Below are 21,596 nucleotides of genomic sequence, written 5' to 3'. Positions count from 1 at the left end.
CAGCCAGGCGCGGTGGCTCACACCTGTAATCCCAGCACTTTGGTAGGCCGAGGCGGACGGATCACAAGGTCAGGAGATCGAGACCATCCTGGGTAACAAGATGAAACCCTGTGTCTACTAAAAATACAAAAAATTAGCGTGATGGCGGGTGCCTGTAGTCCCAGCTACTCAGGAGGCTGAGGCAGGAGAATGGTGTGAACCCGGGAGGCAGAGCTTGCAGTGAGCCAAGATCGCGCCACTGCACTCCAGCCTGGGTGACAGAACAAGACTCCCATCTCAAAAAAAAAAAAAAAAAAAAAAGAAAACCCTAAAGATTCCACAAAAATTCACTTTAGAATTAATAAATGCCAGCCAGGCACGGTGGCTCACACTTGTAATCCCAGCACTTAGAGAGGCCAAGGCGGGTGGATCACCTGAGATCCTGAGATAAGGAGTTCAAGACCAGCCCCGTCTCTACCAAAATTACAAAAAATTAGCTGGGCATGGTGGTGGGTGCCTGTAATCCCAGCTACTCAGGAGGCTGAGGCAGGAGAATCACTTGAACCCAGGAGGCGGAGGTTGTTGTAAGCTGAGGTTGTGTCATTGAACTCCATCCTGGGCAACAAAAGCAAAACCCCATCTCAAAAAAAAAAAAAAAAAAAAGAATAAACACATTCAGCAAAATAGCAGGATACAAAGTTATCACAGAAATCAGTTGCATTTCTGTACATCAGTAATGAACAATCCGGCCAGGCACGGTGGCTCACGCCTGTAATCCCAACACTTTGGGAAGCCGAGGCAGGTGGATCACCTGAGGTCAGGAGTTCAAGACCAGCCTGACCAAAATGGAGAAACCCTAAAAATTTTTAGTCTCTGCTAAAAATACATAATTAGCCAGGCATGGCTGTGCATGCCTGTAATCCCAGCTACTCAGGAGGCTGAGGCAGGAGAATCATTTAAACCCGGGACGCGGAGGTTGCGGTGAGCCGAGATCACACTTCCAGCCTGCAAGAGCGAAACTCCATCTCATAAAAACAACAACAACAAAAATGAAATCTGAGAAGGAAATTATGAAAACAATTCCATTTACAATAGCATCAAAAAGAATAAAATACTTAGGAATTAACCAAGGATGTGAGAGACTTACACAATAAAAACTATAAAACCTTGCTGAGAGAAAAGAAATTAAAGAAAATATAAATGGAAACACATCCCATGTTCATGGATTGGAAGACTTAATATTGTCCTTTTTTTTTTTGAGATGGAGTCTTGTTCTGTCAGCTCGCTGTAACTTCTGCCTCCCAGTTCAAGTGATTCTCCTGCTTCAGCCTCCCGAGTATTGGCTATTTATATGATACCAATTTGGAGTGGAAATATGTTACTCGTAAGAGAAAAACAGTACCAGTAAACAGCAAGGAAAAGAGATGTCTCAATTATTTTTCTCTCCCTTCTTACTATAAAATGATTAGGAGGAACTAGTATTCACTGAGCAACTACTGTGCAGGCACCTTAAAATTGTTATTTTGTAATTTTTAGTGGCTCTGTGAGATATGTATCATCCCTGTCTTACAGATAAGGAGGCCAAGGCTCAGTGACATAATTAATAAGTTGTAGAAACAGTAGTCACACAGCCAAATTCATGTGGGTCTACAAAGTCCACAATCTTATCTACCGTAACATGATTGTTGTCTCCTGCATTGTAGAGATTAATATTCTTTATTTTGATAGGTTCTACCCCTTATTCACCTTATAATGATGCTCATCGTTCTCCTTGCAGCAGAGATAGTGTTAGGCACAAGGGTGATATACCCTTATTTCCTCCATAATAAAAGTGGCAACTCTCCCTTATTTTACCTCTTTCCTCCCAGTCAGCTCCAGGATGTTGAGATAGTATTCTTTGCTTAAATAAATTGTTTATTACTTTTTCATTATTATACTTAGTGTGTGTGTGTTTTATATATATGAGATACCGTGTAGAGAGTATATTAGGTTTGGGATCTTCTACAATTAACAACAAAACCCAAATACAGGCATACCTTGGAGACACTATGGGTTTTGTTCCAGACCACTGCGATTGAATATCACAATAAAGCAAGTCACACAAATATTTTGGTTTCTCAGTGTACATAAAAGTTATGTTTACACCATATCGTCGTCCAGTAAGTGTGCAATAGCATTGTCTTAAAAAAATACATACCTTAATTTCAAAGTACTTTATTGCTGCCAGGTGCAGTGACACGTATCTGTAGTCCCAGCTGCTCAGGAGGCTGAGATGGGAGGATCACTTAAGGCCCAGGAATTCAAGGCTGTGGGACACTATGATTGCACCCATGAATAGACCTTGCATTCCAGCCTGGGCAACCTACTGAGAGACCCTGTCTCAAAACAAAGAAATGAAAAAACTTTATTGCTAAAACATTCTAATAATCATCTGAGCCTTCAGCAAGTAGTGTATTTTGGCTGGTGAAGAGTCTTGTCTCGAGGTTGATGATTGCTGACTGATCATGGTAGTGGTTGCTGAAGGGTGGGGTGGCTGTGGCAATTTCTTAAGATAAGACAACTGGCCACGCGTGGTGGCTCACACCAGTAATCCCAGCACTTTGAGAGGCAGAGGCAGGCAGATCACTTGAGCTGAGTAGTTCGAGACCAGCCTGGGCAACACAGCGAACCCTGTCTCTACAGAAAATACAAAAATGAGCCAGGCTTGCCTGTAGTCCCAGCTCCTCGGGAGGTTGAGGCGGGAGGATCGCCTGAGCCTGGGAGTTTCAGGCTGCAGTGAGCTGTGATCGCGCCACTGCACTCCAGCCTGAGTGACAGAACGAGACCCTGTCTCAAAAAAAAAAAAAAAAAAGATAACATGAATTTACCGAATCGACTGACTCTTCCTTTCATGAAAGACTTATCTAGAGCATACGGTGCGGTTTGATAGCATGTTATCCACAGTTGAACTTGCAAAATTGGGGTCAGTTCTCTCAAACCCTGCCACTGCTTTATCAACTTAGTTTATGTAATATTCTAAATCCTTTATTGTCATTTCAGCAGTGTCCACAGCATCTTTACCAAGAGTAGATTCCATCTCAAGAAACTACTTTTTTGCTCATCCATAAGAAACAACCCTCATCCATTGAAGTTTTACCATGAGATTGCAGCAATTGAGTCACATCTTCAGGCTCTACTTCTGATGCTAGTTCTCTGGCTATTTCAGCTATTTCCACCCCATCTGCAGATACTTCCACTAAAGTCTTGAACCCCTCAAAGTCTTCTGCAAGGGTTGGAATCCACTTCTTCCAAACTCCTGTTCGTGTTGATATTTTGACCTCCTCCCATGAATCACAGATGTTTTTAATGGCACCTAGAATGGTGAATCCTTTCCAGGTTTTCAATTTACTTTGCCTAGATCCATCAGAGGAATCAGTATCTATGGCAGCTATAGCCTTACAAAATGTACTTCTTCTTTTTTTTTTCTTTTTTCTTTTGAGACGGAGTCTTGCTCTGTCGCCCAGGCTAGAGTGCAATGGTGCAATCTCGGCTCACTGCAACCTCCGCCTCCAGGGTTCAAGTGATTCTCCTGCCTCAGCCTCCCGAGTAGTTGGGATTACAGGCCCCCACCACCACACCTGACCAATTTTTGTATTTTTAGTAGAGACGGGATTTCACCATGTTGGTCAGGCTAGTCTTGAACTCCTGACCTCAGGTAATCCGCCTGCCTTGGCCTCCCAAAGTGCCGGGATTACAGGTGTGAACCACCACATCTGGCCCTAAAAAATACATTTCTTAAATAATAAGACTTGAAAGTCTAAATATTTGACTCCTTGATCCATGGGCTGCAGAATAATAGATGTTACGTTAGCAGGCCTGAAAATAACATTAATCTCCTTGTACATATGAATCTTAGCTCTTGGGTGATTAGGTGCATTGTCAATGAGCAGTAATATTTTGAAAGGAATCTTTTTTTTTTTTTTTAAGCAACATATCTCAACAATGGGCTTAAAATACTGAGTAAAGTATGCTATAAACAGATGCGCTGTCATCCAGGCTTCTTTGTTCTATTTTTAAAGCACAGGCAGAGTCAATTTGGCATAATTCTTAAGGCCATAGGATTTTCAGAATGGTAAATGAATATTGGCTTCAACTTAAAGTCATCAGCTGCATTAGACCCGAACGAGAGAATCAGCCTGTCCTTTGAGGCACTGGAGCCAGGTTTTGACTTCTCCTCTCTAGCTATCAAGGATGGCATCTCCTTCCAATAAAAGGCTCTTTTGTCTACATTGAAATTATCGTTTAGTGTAGCCACCTTTATCAATTTTCTTAACTAGATCTTCTATATAATTTGCTACAGCTTCTACCACAGCACTTGCTGCTTCACCTTGCACCTTTAGGTTATGAAGACAGCTTCTTTCCTTAAACCTCATGAACCAACCTCTGCTAGCAGCAAACTTTTCTTCTGCAGCTTCTTCACCTTTCTCAGCCTTCATAGAGTTGAACAGAGTTAGGGACTTGGTCTGGATTAGATTTTGGTTTAAGAGAATATTGTAGCTGGTTTGATCTTCTGTCCAGACCACTGAGACTTTCTCCATGTCAGGAATAAGGCTGTTTCACTTCCTTACCATTTGTGTGTTCCCTGTAGTAGCATGTTTAATTTCAAGAACTTTTACTTTGCATTCACCAGATGGGTAACTGCTTGGCACAAGAGGCCTAGCTTTTGGCCTGTCTTAGCTTTCAACATGCCTTCCTCACTAAGCATAATTTCTAACTTTTGATTTAAAGTGAGAGATGTGTGACTCTTCCTTTCACTTGAACGCTTAGAGGCCACTGTAGAGTTGTTAATTGACCTAATTTCAATATTGTTGCATCTCAGTGAATAGGGAGGGCTGAGGAGAGGGAGAGAGATCGGGTAGCGGTTGGTAGAAGAGTCAGAACACATACATTTATTGATTAAGTTCACTGTCTTACATGGGCACAGTTCATGGTGCCCCCAAACAGTTAAAATAGCAACATCCAAGATCACTGATCACAGATCACAATAACGCATATAATAATAAGGAAAAAGTTTGAAATATTATGAGAATTACCAAAATGTGACACAGAGACATGAAGTGAACACATGCTGTTGGAAAAATGGTGCCCATAGACTTGTCTGACATAGGTTTGCCACAAGCCTTCAATTTGTTTAAAAAAGAAAAGAAAAGAAAAAACCAGGCGCAGTGGCTCATACCTGTAATCCACACTTTGGGAGGCTGAGGTGGCAGGATTGCTTGAGGAATTCAAGACCAGCCCAGGCAATATAAGGAGACCCCCATCTCTACAAAAAAAAAAAAAAATTAGCTGAGGATAGTAGTGCACGCCTGTGGTTCCAGCAATTTGGGAGGCTGAGGTGGGAAGATAGCTTGGGCCTGAGGTCAAGGCTTCAGTGAGCTATGATCACACCACTGCACTCCAGAAGGGGTGACATAGCCTGAACCTGTGTCTTGGAAAAAAAAAAAAAACCAGAGGTAGTCAGTCCAGGACTAATCAGGGGCCTAGGTATCTATGTCTATGGTTTTCTACTTTGGTATCATCTCAGGGTCCAAATGACTGCTAGAGTGCTAGCCTTTACTTTCACATTCAAGCCAGAAGGAATTAGGGATGAGTGAAGAAGTACTGCCCACTTCCTTTAAAGATACTTCATAGCCAGCCTGGCCAAAATGGTGAAACCCTGTCTCTATTAAAACTACAAAAATTAGCCAAACATGGAGGTGTGTGCCTGTAATACCAGTTACTCGGGGAGGCTGAGGCAGGATAATCTCTTGAACCTGGGAGGTGGAGGTTGTAGTGAGCTGAGATCGTGCCACTGCACTCTAGCCTGGGCGACAAAATGAGACTGTCTCAAAAAAAAAAAAAAAAAAGATACTTCACAGAAGTTGTATTTACTACTTGTATTTGTTTGCTAGGGCTGCCATAACAAAAGAGCACATGCTGGGTGGCTTAAATAGTATACATGTATTTTATTACAGTTTTGGAGGCTAGAAGCCCAAGACAAGGTGTTGGCAGGTTTGGTTTCTCCTGAAGCCTCTGTGGCTTCCAGATAGTCACCTTCTCTCTGTCCTCATGTGATTTTTCCTTTGTGGGCACCATGCCTCTCTGGTGTACTTCCGTGTCCAAATTTCCTCTTAATGACACTAGTCAGCTTGGATTAAGGCCCACCCTAACAGCTTCATTTAACTTAATCGCCTCTTTAAAGGCCCTGTCTCCAAATACAGTCACATTCTGAGGTACTGGGGGTACGGACTTTAACACAGGAACTGGGTGGGGGACATCATGTGTTCAGCCCATAACACTACTTCTTACATCGCATGGACTATAACTTAGTCATGTACTCATGTAGCTACAATGGAGATTAGGATATGCGTAGCTTTTCCCCAGGAAGCTGTGTGCCCCAACTTAAAATCAGCAGCTCTTTTACAAAGAGATGATTGGATATTGGGGAACAAGTAGCAGTTTCTCCTTTGCAGCAGAGGCTTGAGGACTAATGATTATTACAGATTTCCCATTTTTTCTTTGAAATCAGGTTGTTATCTAATTTCTCTGGCCAATCTCATATTTAATGTTAGATTTTGAAAGATTGTCAGCCAGGCGCGGTGGCTCATGCCTGTAATCCCAGCACTTTGGGACATTGAGGCAGACAGATCACCTGAGGTCAGAAGTTCGAGACCAGCCTGCCCAACATGGTGAAACCCCGTCCCTACTGAAAATACAAAATTAGGCAGGTGTGGTGGCGCACGCCTGTAATCCCAGCTACTGGGGAGGCTGAGGCAGGAGAATTGCTTGAGATGGAGATGGAGGCAGAAGATGGAGATTGCAGTGAGCCAAGATCGTGCCATTGCATTCCAGCCTGGGCAACAAGAGTGAAATTCCATCTCGAAAGAAAAATTGTTTTAATACTGAATTGTTGTCTGAGGTGTCCTTTCTAAGGTCATAGGTTATGGCAGGATAGATGTAGTTGCCTGGCATTTAAGTTAGCAATAGAAGGCATGAGAGTGCCATGAATGTAGATAAATTGTGATTTTTTTCATTTTCCAGATGTCTTCTCTGGGTTGAGTTGGAAACAGTTTCGCAAAGGGGTGGGAAAAGACAGTGTGAACTTTCAGGGTCTCTTTCATCCCTAAGATTCTGTGATGCTTTCTGCATAGTGGGATTTCTTTGATAAAGCTAGAGAAAATGGAAGCTTTAGAGGGAAAGGACCCTCTACTCCTCTTTGTTTGAAAGAGGAGGCTATGTGGTTTGTTCTTTTCCACTTTAGGGTGTAAAAAGGGCATTTTTGACCAAGAATGTAGAGAAGCTGACAAAAACTGTAACAGGGCCCAACCACCACTTCAGTCCATTGATAAAGCACCTACAGTTCTCATTTTAAGGCAAGTACAGCAATAATAGATACTGAGCAAATAAAGAGGGTATACATGTCCAGAACATTTTAATCTTGTTTCTCTCTTTACTTTGCCTAAGGAATTGCTGTAGTCACCAGCCAGTTCCTATGGGTTTCCTTACACAGCAGTGAATCCTTTTGCAGTTACAGAACAGAATGATTTTCATGCTTCCTTGATTTGAAATATTGGCACAACTATTGTTGTTATTGGCCCAGTACTAGTGAAGCCTATGACAGTTTACTTCTGCAGTCCTTAAAGGGCTTGGTGACTGTCATATACCTATAGCTTTATGTGTTTCAAAAGTACTTTACACCCTATTCCCATATATTCATTCTCTCTTTGAAGAGAATGAAGATTTGGACCTATATCTCTTATTTGTAACTCAGTAGTACCTTCCTTCCTGTCCTTCTCCAAACAGCTGTTAGGCATTTACCTCTTCAGGCATGCAGTTCTACTGTTTTTGTTTTTGTCCTTTGTTTTGACAATGCAATGGGAAGAACATGGAATTCTGGAACCAAGTAGACCTGGGTTTGAATTCTGGCTCCTTGCATGTAGTGTATGGCCCTGAACAATTCACTTAGTATTTCTGAGTGTTGGTATCTTTATTTTTTATTTTTTGGTATCTTTTTTTATAAAGTGGAGATAACGCTTTATACCTTGAGAATATTGAGTAAGATGATCTCAATAAACTAAAAAAATTCAAAGTCATGAGGTGTGGACCCAGGTTGAGGGGAAAGGTGACAGTTTACAAATCTAACTTTTTAATTCAAAAATATGTCCCCTCACTGATACTCAGAGGCCTCAGATCTAGGCACCCTTCCCATCCCATACTCCACACCCCAGAATGCTTCTAATGAGCAGCCACCCTGGAACACCTACGACTTTAACTTTGGGATCAGACACAGCTAGGTTGGAATTCTACCATTGCCTCTCTTGTATTGACTTGGGAAAGTTACTGGATTTCTCTGAGCTTTGGTTTCTTCAACTGGAAAATACCCTAACAAAGAGTTGTGTTAGGATTAAATAATAAATAAAAAGAAAAAAAAATTTTTTTAAGTAAAGTAGAGAAAGAACATAGACTTTGGAATCAGACAACATGGAGGTTCTGGTCTATTTCTGCCACTTAGTGATGAAACCTTGATCAGGTTGCTTAGCTGCACTTGGTGGATATGAGTTGAAGTACATAAAGCACCAGGCTCATAATCATGCTCAGTAAGCCTCAGTAAATCATGCACCTTTTCCTTTTCTCCTAATTTCTAATGTCAAAGAATGGAAGAAAAGGCTTATGACACAGGAGCACCTAAACTGTTTTGTTTTTAACCTACCACTTAACCCCTGTGGATGTTTGTTCCTACTGTTTGATTCCTAAAGGAATTTTTGGTTTTGTTTGTTTATTTGTTTGTGTTTGGTGTAGTTAAATAATGTATAATAAAAGGCACAGATCTTCACCATTTTGTTAACGAGGTTTGTTTGTTTGTTTGTTTTGAGATGGAGTCTCACTCTGTCGCCCAGGCTGGAGTGCAGTGGTGCGGTCTTGGCTCACTGTAACCTCTGCCTCCCGGATTCAAGCAATTCTCCTGCCTCAGCCTCCTGAGTAGCTGGGACTACAGGCAAGCGCCACCATGCCCGCCTAATTTTTGTATTTTTTGGTAGAGACGGGGTTTCACCATATTGGCCAGGCTGGTCTCGAACTCCTGACCTCGTGATCCACCCGCCTTGGCCTCCCAGAGTGCTGGGATTATAGACGTGACGGCGCCTGGCCTAGTTAATGAGTTTTGACAATTGTATTCACCCATGTAACCACTCATCAAATAAAATTGAATATTTCCATCAGTCCTGGAGGATCCCTTCTTTCTCTTTCCAGTCAATATTTGCCCCCCAAGTCCTGAGCAATCATTTTCTGATTGTGATCACTGTAGGTTAGTTTTGCTTGTTCTTGAGCTTCATATAAATAGACATATATAGTATGTGTTCTTGTGGTGGCAGGGTGGGGAGGAGAGTCTACTTTCTTTAATTTATCATAGTAGTTTTGAGATCCATCCATGTTTTTGTTTTGTTTTCCAAGATGGAGTTTCACTCTTGTTGCCTAGCCTGGAGTGCAATGGCCCGATCTTGGCTCACTGCAACCTCTGCCTCCCTGGTTCAGGCGATTTTCCTGCCTCAGCCTCCTGAGTAGCTGGTATTACAGGCATGCCACCACCACACCCGGCTAATTTTTGCATTTTTATAGAGACGGGGTTTCACCATGTTGGTAAGGCTGGTCTCGAACTCCTGACCTCAGGTGATCCATCCACCCTGGCTCCCAAAGTGCTAGGATTATAGGTATGAGCCACTGTGCCCAGCCCTATCCATGTTTTTGTGTGTCTCAGTATGTACAGTATAGGTTGAGCGACCTTTATTCAAAATGCTTAGGACTTCCTATATTTCAGATTTCAGATTTTTGGGATTTCGGAATTTTTTTTTTTTTTTTTTTTTTTTGGCATATTATGGTTGAGCATCCATAATTCAAAAACCCCAAACTGGAAATGTTCCTATGTACATCCTTTGAGCATCATACTCATGCTCAAAAGGCTTTGGATTTTGGACTCTTTCAGATTTCAGAGTTTCTCATTAGTGATGCTCAGCCTATAGTTCAGTGTTTTTTATCATTAAATAACATTACATGTGTTTATTCTCTTGAGCCCCTAGATTTTAAACATTTTTTTAAATTTATCAATTGAGAGTAACTTATGATTGATACACAAATTAGTACAGGATTGGAAAGCTTCCAAGGAATTTGCCACAGGGTAGACCAGAATTTTTAGCACCTAGATATCTTTGTCTTGCTTGCATTCTCCCTACTTGGCCATGGATTAAAAGGGAGAAAATGAAATTATCCTTCTGTCTCTGAATGTCCCCTATATAACATATTCCTTTTGGCTCAGTGCCTAGAAAGTTGTTTATAAATTGATGGAAAGATACATAATCTCACTCTGTTATGGAAGGTATCTATCTTAGCAGTAAAAAAAAATTATAGGGAATATGCAGTATTCTCCCTGAAAAAAATAGCTGAATCTTGGCTTCCAATAATCCTCCCCTGTATTATCTTATTTCTTCACTCCCCCACTTGTCCCCTTGACATCTCACAGTCCCCTGTGTGCAGCTTTGAGCTACTGAGTATCTTCAGGAGACATCCTGCCTTTGAAATTGTGCTATTTGGCTGGATGAAATGTACACTGTACACAAATAGATTGTAGGGAAGCACACATCTAGGCCCTCCTGGGAGCCTAATGTCTGCTTTGTTCTAGTCACCGTTGCATATGAAATAGTTCCTTTCTTCTCTCACCAAAAATCTCCCAAACCCTTAATTTCTTATCTATACCAAATAAACTATTAAGAATGGAGTTACTTCTCTACCTTTTAAGATACTACTGGGTTTATTTTAGCTGTTTAAGGCTTTTTTTTTTTTGAGACAGAGTTTCAATCTTGTTGCCCAAGCTGGAGTACAGTGGCGCAATCTCAGCTCACTACAACCTCCACCTCTGGGTTCAAGTGAGCCTCCCGAGTAGCTGGGATTAACAGGCACACGCCACCACGCCCAGCTAATTTTTTGTATTTTTAGTAGAAATGGGGTTTCACCATGTTAGTCAGGTTGGTCTCGAACTCCTGACCTCAGTGATCCACCCGCCTCCCAAAGTGGTGGGATTGCAGGCATGAGCCACTACACCCAGCCTAAGGCTTTTTTAAGTTAGTTGCTTACTTTTGCTTTTGTTTTGGCCTGGAAAAAATTATTTCCAGGAATCTTTATTCCCCAAGAGTAACGACAACCTTCTGCATTGGCTGAAAGGACTGGAAATTACGTTAATTAAAGGTTATTTTGGAAAGCAAAAGAGCCTCAGGCTAAGAAATACAGTTTTGGCCAGGCGCGGTGGCTCACGCCTGTAATCTCAGCACTTTGAGAGGCCAAGGCGGGCGGATCACGAGGTCAGGAGATCGAGACCATCCTGGCCAACATGGGGAAACCCCGTCTCTACTAAAAATACAAAAAATTAGCCGGGCGTGGTGGCAAATGCCTGTAGTCCCAGCTGCTTGGGAGGCTGAGGCAGGAGAATGGCGTGAATCTGGGAGGTGGAGCTTGCAGTGAGCCGAGATCGCGCCACTGCACTCCAGCCTGGTTGACACAGCAAGACTCCGTCTCAAAAAAAAAAAAAAAAAAGAAATACAGTTTTATGCTTAGTTTATCTTCCAGTGGATCTTAACTCTGGATTAGTAACACTCTGACCCTTCATTACTAGCTTCTGCCTACTTTCAGGGCAGTTTCTTTTATCCTAGAAGAAAATGGTGAGGAGACTTAAAGCCATGTGATTTGAAAGCCTGACTTGAAGCTGGGAATGTTTAGAGAAGGAAATAAGGTAAAGTTTTCTTTTGTAAAGAGCTGATATGGAATCTTTATGACTCGCACAGAAGGCTAAACAGGGGCCAGTGGGAGGAAGTACCAAAGACGTAAATTTTGCCTCTTTAAAAGGAAAGTATCCCGGAAAGAAATGGTTTCTTTCTGGAGGTGAAGACTTTCCCTTCACTAAGAGATATACAAGCAGGGACATTTTTCAGAGTTACTAATGAGTCAAGAACCTAGTTATGAAAGATTATGTATGTAGAAAAATAGAGCTAAGGCTGGGCACAGTGACTCACGCCTGTAATCCTAGCACTTTGGGAGGCTGAGGTGGGCAGATTAGTTGAGGTCAGGAGTTCGAGACCAGCCTGGCCAACATGGTGAAACCCCTTCTCTATTAAAAGTACAAAAATTAGCCGGAAATTGCTTGAACCCGGGAGGCAGAGGTTGCCGAGATCATGCTACTGCACTCCAGCCTGGGCAACAGAGCAAAACGCAGTCTCAGAAAAAAAAAAAAGAAGAAGAAAAGAAAAAGAAAAATGGAGCAGAATGAAAAAGCTTCTAAGTACCCCTAGAGTTATGAGATTCCATGATTCCTTTGTGTCTTTGGTAGACTTTCCTTTCTGGTCTTTGACTATTTCTCCCCTTAGTTAGAGGCAGTGTTGTGGAAAGTTTAAGAAAGCAAGTCCCAGAGCCAGATTTTCTGGCTTTGAGTCCTGGCTGTGCCATATGCCAGTTGTGTGCCCTTTTAAGCAAACTGTTTAACTTCTCTGTGCCTCAGTTTACTTGTCTGTAAAATGGTGATGATAGTAAGAATAAATATGTAATAAGATCATTGTAAGATTAAATGAGATATATAAAATATTTTAGGATAGTGCCTGGCACAATGTAAGCACTCAAAAGTTTCAGCTGATTATTATTATTATTGCCTGTCTCCCTGTCAGTTTTTCTTTCTTTCTTTCTTTCTTTCTTTCTTTCTTTCTTTCTTTCTTTCTTTCTTTCTTTCTTTCTTTCTTTTTCTTTCTTTTCTTTCTCTTTTCTTTCTTTCTTTCTTTCTTTTTCTTTCTCCCTCCCTTCCTTCCTTCCTTCCTTCCTTCCTTCCTTCCTTCCTTCCTTCCTTCCTTCCTGTCTGTCTGTCTTTCTCTCTCTCTCTCTCTCTCTCTCTCTCTCTCTCTTTCCTTCCTTCCTTCCTTCCTTCCTTCCTTCCTTCCTTCCTTCCTTCCTTCCTTCCTTCCTTCCTTCCTTCCTTCCTTTCTTTCTTCCTTTCTTCCTTTCTTTCCTTTCTTTCCTTTCTTTCCTTTCTTTCTTTCTTTCTGATGGAGTTTCACTCTTTTGCCCAGGCTGGAGTGCAGTGGCATGATCCCAGCTCATCACAACCTCCTCCTCCTGGGTTCAAGTGATTCTCCTGCCTCAGCCTCCTGAGAAGCTGGGACTACAGGCACGCACCACCATGCCTGGCTAATTTTTGTACTTTTAGTAGAGATGAGGTTTCACTATGTTGGCCAGGCTGGTCTCGAACTCCTGACCTCATGATCCGCCTGTCTCGGCCTCCCAAAGTGCTGGGATTACAGGCGTGAGCCATCTGGCCTGGCCCATTCTTCTTTTAATATCCCCCCCCCCTTTTTTTTTTTTTTTACTATCTCCCAGGATTCTGACATAATAAACTCAACTCAGAGTAGCTTAAATGGTAAGAGGATTTATGACTTCAAATATCAGGAAGTCCAGAGATAGGGAGGGTCCAGACTGACTAATTATTGTCTAATCATAGCATCAAGGATGCAGGCTCCAGCCAGGCATGGTGGCTCACATCTGTTATCCTAGCACTTTGGGAGGCCAAGGCGGGTGGATTGCTTGAGCCCAGGAGTTTGAGACCAGCCTGGGCGACATGGCGAAACCCCATCTCTATTACAAATACAAAAATTAGCCGTTCTTGGTGATGGTGCCTGTAATCCCAGCTACTCAGGAGCCTGAAGTAGAAGGATCACCTGAGCCCCAGAGGTTGAGGCTTCAGTGAGCTGTGATCATGCCACTGCACTCCAGCCTAGGTGACAGACTGAGACCCTGTCTCAAGAAACAAAAACAAAAAGCCTGGGCGAGGTGGCTCACGCTTTTATTCCAGTCGCTTTCGTAGGCTGAAGCAAGCAGATCACCTGAGGTCAGGAGATTGAGACCAGGCTGGCCAACATGGCAAAACCCCATCTTTACAAAAATACAAAAATTAGGCCAGGTGCGATGTCTCACGCCTGTAATCCCTGCACTTTGGGAGACCAAGGTGGGTGGATTACCTGAGGTCAGGAGTTCACGACCAGCCTGGCCAACATGGAGAATCCCCACCTCTACCAAAAATACAGAAATTAGCCAAATGTGGTGGCACATGCCTATAATCCCACCCACGCAGGAGGCTGTGGTAGAATCGCTTGAACCCAGCAGGCAGAGGTTGCAGTGAGCCAAGATCATGCCATTGCACTCCAGCCTAGGTGACGGAGTGAGACTCCGTGTAAAAAAAACAAAAAACAAAACAAAAAAAAAACAAAACGCTGGGCATGGTGGTGCATGCCTGTAATCCCAGCTGCTAGGGAGGCTGAGGCAGGAGAATCACTTGAACCTGGGAGTTGGAGGTTGCAGTAAGCCAAGATCTCACCACTGTACTCTAACCTGGATGATATAGTGAAACTCCATCTCAAAAAAAAAAAAAAAAAAAAATGATGGCTGCAGGCTTATTTTCTCTGCTTCCCCATCCTCCATGTGTTGGCAGGGTGCTGCCACAGTCCAGGTATCATCTGCATAGAAGATCACCTTGGGTAGAAGATACCTGTTTCTTCCAGAGGCTTTAAAAATTTTTTAAATAAAGTAGGAAACTTTTTCCATCCAATAAAGTCCCTTTGTGTCTCACTTGTCCCTTCTAAAACCAGTCACAAAAAGGAAACAGAATTGCCACAATTGGTTTAACTAATTAATATCCATCTCCCAGGGATTGGGGATAAGATCTCCTTCCCTGATCATGTATTCTCAGGGGAAGGCAAGTGCCAAAAGAAATCTGGGTTAGATCAATGAATGTGGAAGAACAGGGAAATCTGGGGAGGTGCCCTTTCCTCTGCTGCTTCTTTTTTCTCAGTGTAAGAATTACTTTGTTTTATACAGCTCTTCAAGAGGCCGGTGGTCTCAGTAGAATGACTGACTAAATTTTTTTTGAGATACGCAGGCAGCAGTACAGCGGAGCGATCTCGGCTCACTGCAACCTCTGCCTCCCAGGCTCAACTAAGTAGCTAGGACCCCAGGCGTGTGCCACCATGCCCTGGTAATTTTCGTATTTTTGGTAGAGATGGGGTTTGCCATGTTGCCCAGGCTGGTCTTGTACTCCTAAGCTTGAGCAGTTCACCTGCCTTGGCCTCTGAAAGTGCTCTGATTGTAGGCATGAGCCAACGTGCCCAGCCAACTGACTAAATTCTTAAAAGTGGGTAGTTAAATCAGTCTGTTTTATGGGTAGCTATAAGAACCTAAAGTTCAAGTCTTCCTGTTTCTCCAATGAATGAAGGAAGCCATGTGTCTCCGTAAAACTTGAGGTTGAATATGTGACCATATTGTGCAGATGAAAGATCATTTTTTATTTGTTTGCATTCATAGTGTTTTGGCTGAGAAACAGTGTTTGTACACTGGAATTATTCCAGGTATCCAGATAGTTGATTCCTGACCCATATGTGAAGGAGAGCTGCAAAGTTGTCATTTTGATTTGACGAAGTATACCCATTTGGTAATTAAGGCCCATCCTTGAAAAAGAAACAAACCACTGCTGTGCCTTGCACGGTGGCTCAGGTCTGTAATCCTAGCACTTTGGGAGGCCAAGGCAGGTGGATCACTTGAGCTCAGGAGTTTGAGACCAGCCTGGGCAACATGGCAAAACCCTATCTCTAAAAGTAATAGAAAAATCAGGCTGGGTACAGTGGCTCACACCTGTAATCCCAGCACTCTGAGAGGCTGAGGTGGGTGGATCACCTGAGGTCATGAGTTCGAGACCAGCCTGGCCAACATGGTGAAACCCCGTCTCTACTAAAAATACAAAAATTAGCTGGGTGTGGAAGCAGTCGCATGTAATCCCAGCTACTTGGGAGGATGAGGCAGGAGAATCACTTGAAACTGGGAGGCAGAAGTTGCGGTGAGTGAGATTGCCACTGCATTCCAACCTGAGTGACAGAGCAAGACTCCATCTCAAAAAAATAAAAAAAGAAAAGAAATAGAAAAATTAGCCAGGCATGGTGGCCCATACCTGTAGTCCCAGCTACTTGGGAGGCTGAGATAGGAGGATCACCTGAGCCCAGGGAGGTCGAGGTCGGGCCATGATCATGCCACTGCAGCCTGGGTGACAGAGTGAGACCCTGTCTCAAAAACAAAACCAAAAAACAAATAAAAACTGCTTTATAATTTTTTATATCACCTTCTCTTTCTGACAAAGAAATTTGAGGCTATTTAAGCTTGGAAAAGAGAAAAATACTGAAGGCCTATCATGTGATAAAAGATGTAAATTTAATTTTCTGTGTCTCTAAGACTGATTTAGGATCAAGATTGAAGCAGTTCATAATTTATAATAGGGAGCAACTATACAACAATTAAGACTATTTCATAAATAGTGAAATGATCCTGTTTCAGTTTTCCCAGAGGTTAGCAGGCCTTTCAGAAAATTACAAAAATGAGTTCTTCTTTGGGGAATAGGGGAAGATTGTGGGAGGTCAAATCTAAGAACTCTTCCAGTATTGACTATTATTTAATGAATTTTTTGTTTTTTTGAGACAGAGTTTTACTCTTGTTGCCCAGGCTGGAGTGCAATGGCACAATCTCGGCTCACCGCAACCTCCACCTCCCAGTTTCAAGTGATTCTCCTGCCTCAGCCTTCTGAATAGCTGGGATTGCAGGCATGCACCACCATGCCCGGCTAATTTTGTATTTTTAGTAAACACGGAGTTTCTCCATGTTGGTCAGGCTGGTCTCTAACTCCTGACCTCAGGTTATCCATCCGCCTTGGCCCCCCAAAGTGCTGGGATTACAGGCATGAGCCACTGTGCCTGACTAATTTTTTTTTTTTTGAGACGGATTTTTCACTCTTGTTGCCCAGGCTGGACTGCAATGGCACAATCTCAGCTCACCGCAACCTCCACCTTCCTGGTTCAAGTGATTCTCCAGCCTCAGCCTCCCAAGTAGCTGGGATTACAGGCATGCACCACCACACCTGGCTAATTTTATATTTTTGGTAGAGATGGGGTTTCTCCATATTGGTCATGCTGGTCTCAAACTCCCAACCTCGGGTGATCTGCCCACCTCAGCCTCCCAAAGTGCTGGGATTACAGGCATGAGCCACTGCGCCTGATTTTTTTTTTTTTTTTTTTTTTTTTTCAGAGACAGGATCTTGCTTTGTCACCCGGGGTGGAGTGTAGTGGTGTGGTTGTAGCCTACCGTACCCTTGAACTCCTGGGCTCAAGTGATCCTCCCACCTCAGCCTCCCAAGTAGCTGGGACGACAGGCATACCCCACCGCACCCAGCTAATTTTGTTTTTTTTTTTTTGTAGAGAGGAGGTCTCACTATGTTGCCCAGGCTGGTCTCAAACTCTTGACCTCAAGCAACCCTCCCACCTCAGCCTTTTGAATTGCTAAGATTACAGACATGAGCCACTGCACCCAGCACTATTTATTTATTTATTTAGAGACAAGATCTTATTCTGTCGCACAGGCTGGAGTGTAGTGGCAGAGTCATGGCTCAATGCATCCTTGACGTCCTGGGCTCAAGTGATCCTCCCGCCTCTGCCTCCTGAGTAGCTGAAACTACAAGTGTGCACCACCATGTCTGGCTAATTTTTTTTTTTTTTTTTTTTTTTTTTGTAGAGACAGGGTCTCACTGTGTTGACTTGAACTCCTGGGCTCAAGCAATCCTGCTGGCTCAGCCTCCCAAAGTGTTGGGGTTACAGGCGTGAGCCAACACACACAGCCCCCAATTTTGATCTTTATTAATGTTTCCTAGCCAAGAGATAGGGAGAATGCATGTGGTGAGTTTTACTAGTACTTCAGACTGAAGAGAATTGAGGCTTGATTTACCTATTGTGGGGGTGGGTAATACATACATACATACTACATACATAAACAAAGTCCCATGTATAGCAAATGATCCATGAAGGTCTATAGGTTATAACTGTTTTTATAGTAGCTTTTAGTTACTGAAGCAGATAATTCTAAAGTAGAAGTTTGTATCAGTGTCTTTCAATACTTGTAGCCAGTTTCTTCTAATATTTTTCGTCTTTAAATTCAACTTTCAACTATATGACTTTTTTTTTTTTTGAACCAGAGTCTTACTCTGTCACCCAGGCTGGAGTGCAATGGTGTGATCTCAGCTCACCGTGACTTCCGCTTCCCAGGTTCAAGTGATTCTCCTGCCTCGGTCTCCCAAATAGCTGGGAGGCAATTGAGTGCAATTGAGCCAGCTTGCTTAAGATAAAGGAAAAAATTTAAGGCTAGACGCAATGGCTCACCACCACGCCAGGCTAATTTTTGTATTTTTAGTAGAGACAGGTTTCACCATATTGGTCAGGCCGGTCTCAAACTCCTGACCTCAGGTGATCCACCCACCTCGGCCTCCCAAAGTGCTGGGATTGCAAGTGTGAGCAACTGTGCCCGGCCGTCAACTATATGACTTTGCAATTGTGTGAATGACTCTCTGGCCCTCTAAAGAGAATTTACCTAAGTAAACCAAGTCTCCAGGCAGCTACTGAAGAGCCACCACAAGGTGAACAAAACAATGATCTAACCCCCTCAGCCTTCTGAGTAACTAGAACTACAGTCACATGCCACCGCTCCCTGAACCCAGGAGTTTGAGGCTGCAGTGAGCTATGATCGCATCACTGCATTCCAGCCTGGGTGACAGAGTGAGATCCCATCTCAAAAAAAAAAAAAAAAAAAAAAAAAAAAAATCACAAAGCAATAGCCTGGCAGACCATCTAACTTATGTCAGGATGTGGCTACCTTTGCTTCTTGAAAGACTTCTGGGTCTTACCCTTTTTTTTTTTTTTTTGAGACGGAGTCTTGCTCCGTCACCCAGGTTGGAGTGCAGTGGCCGGATCTCAGCTCACTGCAAGCTCCGCCTCCCGGGTTTACGCCATTCTCCTGCCTCAGCCTCCCGAGTAGCTGGGACTACAGGCGCCTGCCACCTCACCCGGCTAAGTTTTTTGTATTTTTAGTAGAGACGGGGTTTCACTGTGTTAGCCAGGATGGTCTCGATCTCCTGACCTCGTGATCCGCCCGTCTCGGCCTCCCAAAGTGCTGGGATTACAGGCTTGAGCCACCGCGCCCGGCCGCGTCTTACCCTTTAAACTGATTTAAAAGAGAGAAAAATATCTGTTGTGACAATTTTCTTGAAGCGTTGCTAACCATTTGTCTGTTTATTTAATTCTGTTTCTAGGGCTTCACTGGGAATAGATGTGACATCTGGGAGAGTTACCAGTAAAGGAGGGAAAGAAGTCTTTAGGGTTGAAGTACAGTCAGTAACCTGTATAAGGAGAAACCTCTGCAAACTATTGTTGGAGCTAAACGTGTTTGACTTCGGCAATTGAGGACATGCATCTGTGTATAGAGTATCAACTTCTGTTTCTTAGTGTGTGGTTGGAGAACTGTGTAGGCTTCATTACAGGATTTCCCAGGTAGTGATAGTAAGTGATAAAGAAACAGCCGTCCCTGCACTATAGATACTCTATCACTGGCAGACAGTAGATTGACTAAACCCAAATAGTGTATAGCAAAGTAAAGATTCTTCCTCCAGGGAGGGACCCAATTTTTCTGAAGGACAGATATCTACAAAGTTCTCTTCTTGTTTTTTCAGCTTGCTTAAGATAAAGGAAAGAATTTAAGGCTGGGTGCGATGGCTCACGCCTCTAATCCCAACACTTTGGGAGGCCGAAGTGGGAGGATCACTTGAGTCCAGGAGTTCAAGACCAATTTGGGCAACATACCAAGACTCCATCTCTCCCAAAAAAATCTCAAAAATGAGCTGGCCTGCCGGGTGCAGTGGCTCAAGCCTGTAAACCCAGCACTTTGGGAGGCCGAGGTGGGCGGATCATGAGGTCAGGAGGTCGAGACCATCTTGGCTAACACGGTGAAACCCCATCTCTACTAAAAAATAGAAAAAAATCATCCGGGCATGGTGGCAGGCACCTGTAGTCCTAGCTACTCAGGAGGCTGAGGCAGGAGAATGGCATGAACCCGGGAGGCAGAGCTTGCAGTGAGCCAAGATCGTGCCACTGCACTCCAGCCTGGGCGACAGAGCGAGACTACGTCTCAAAAAAAAAAAAAAAAAATTTAGCCGGGCATATGCCTGTATTCCTAGTTACTTGGGAGGCAGAGGTGAGAACATTGCTTGAGCCCAGAAGTTCAAGGTTGCAGTGAGCTATGATTGTGACACTGCACCCCAGCCTGGGTGACAGAGTGAGACTCCATCTAAAAATATATATATATTTGTAGGATTTTATATATTCTATAACCATTTAAGCTTTGTCTGATTTTACTTCTTTTTGAAGGGAGAATAGCTTGAAGTTGGTAACAGTGTTGTGGGTTTGTGGTAGCTGTGAAAGTTCTTCCTTGGGAAAGGAGAATATTCCTTTCTAGTAGTCAATAGAGCTTTATAATTTTCTTCTTGCTGGAGAGAATCTAATGCGTGAAGTGACTGAGCCAGAAATGTGAGCAAATTTCTGTAGGGAACAAGGGGAGAAAATAAAGTGTCAAGAGGGCTCATACTACTTTAGAACTGAATCCTGGTGAATCTCAAAATAATTATGTTGAGTAAAAGAGTCCAGACAGTGTGATTGATTCCATTTATACAAAATTCTAGAAAATGCAGACTAATCTGTAGTGTCAGAACAGATCAGTAGTTGGCTGGGGGTAGTGGGAAGAGAGGAAGAGATTACAAAGGGACATGAGGAACCTTTGGGGCATGATGAATGTGCTCACTGTCTTGATTGGGGTGATGGTTTTACAGGTGAATGCATGTGTCATAATATAAAATTATACATTTTAAATATATGCAGTTTATGTCAATTTTACCTCAATAAAGGTTTTTGTTTTTTTTTTTAAAGAAATGAACGCAGGGACAGCATTTATTAAATAACTCTTCTCTGGGTTATAGGGAGGCTACTGGAAAAAAATGTACCCATGTGAAATATAAGTCCTGTGTATTTGTTAAGTATGGATACATACCTCCTGCTTAATGCATTTGATGTTTCTTTAGGAGTCCATAGAGGCCACTGTATTCTATTGAAGAACATGTCTAACAGTAACACTACTCAAGAGACCCTGGAAATAATGAAAGAATCAGAAAAAAAACTGGTGGAAGAATCTGTAAACAAAAACAAGTTTATATCTAAGACTCCAAGTAAGGAAGAAATTGAGAAAGAATGTGAAGATACCAGTTTGCGTCAGGAGACACAGGTAAAGATTGGAAGTGCATTATATGCACACTTTTTTTTTTTCCTTTAGAGACAGGGTTACCCAGCTCTGTTACCCAGCCTGGAGTGCAGTGGCACAATTAGGGCTCACTGCACTCAAGAGATCCTCCTACCTCAGCCTCCCAAGTAGCTGGGACTACAGGCATGTGCAACCACATCCAGCTAATAAAAAAATTTCTTTGTAGAGACAGGGTCTCTCTATGTTGCCCAGGCTGGTCTCAAACTCCTGGCCTCAAATGATTCTCCTGTCTTTGCCTCTCAAAATGCTGGGATTGTAGGTGTGAGCCACTGTGCCCGGCCAACATTCTTTATATCTGAATAAAAGTGGAAATGTGTAAGAATCAGTCACTTTTAAAAACACTTGATTCT

General features: G+C 42.9%; 1 protein-coding gene across 1 annotated transcript in view; it reads left to right on the top strand.

Annotated features, from left to right (window-relative positions):
- Positions 1–21,596, top strand: part of R3HDM2 (R3H domain containing 2) — a 152,407-nt gene that overhangs the window by 72,758 nt on the left and 58,053 nt on the right. Inside the window, 1 exon segment of the mRNA XM_050747257.1 lies at positions 21,011–21,210. Coding sequence (XP_050603214.1) covers positions 21,011–21,210 — 200 coding nt within the window.

The sequence above is a fragment of the Macaca thibetana genome, chromosome 11 (assembly GCF_024542745.1).
Source record: "Macaca thibetana thibetana isolate TM-01 chromosome 11, ASM2454274v1, whole genome shotgun sequence".
In the NCBI taxonomy this organism is placed as follows: Eukaryota; Metazoa; Chordata; class Mammalia; order Primates; family Cercopithecidae; genus Macaca; species Macaca thibetana.
The sequence above is the reverse complement of the archived record's forward strand: the minus strand, read 5'-3'. Positions and strand labels throughout refer to the sequence as shown.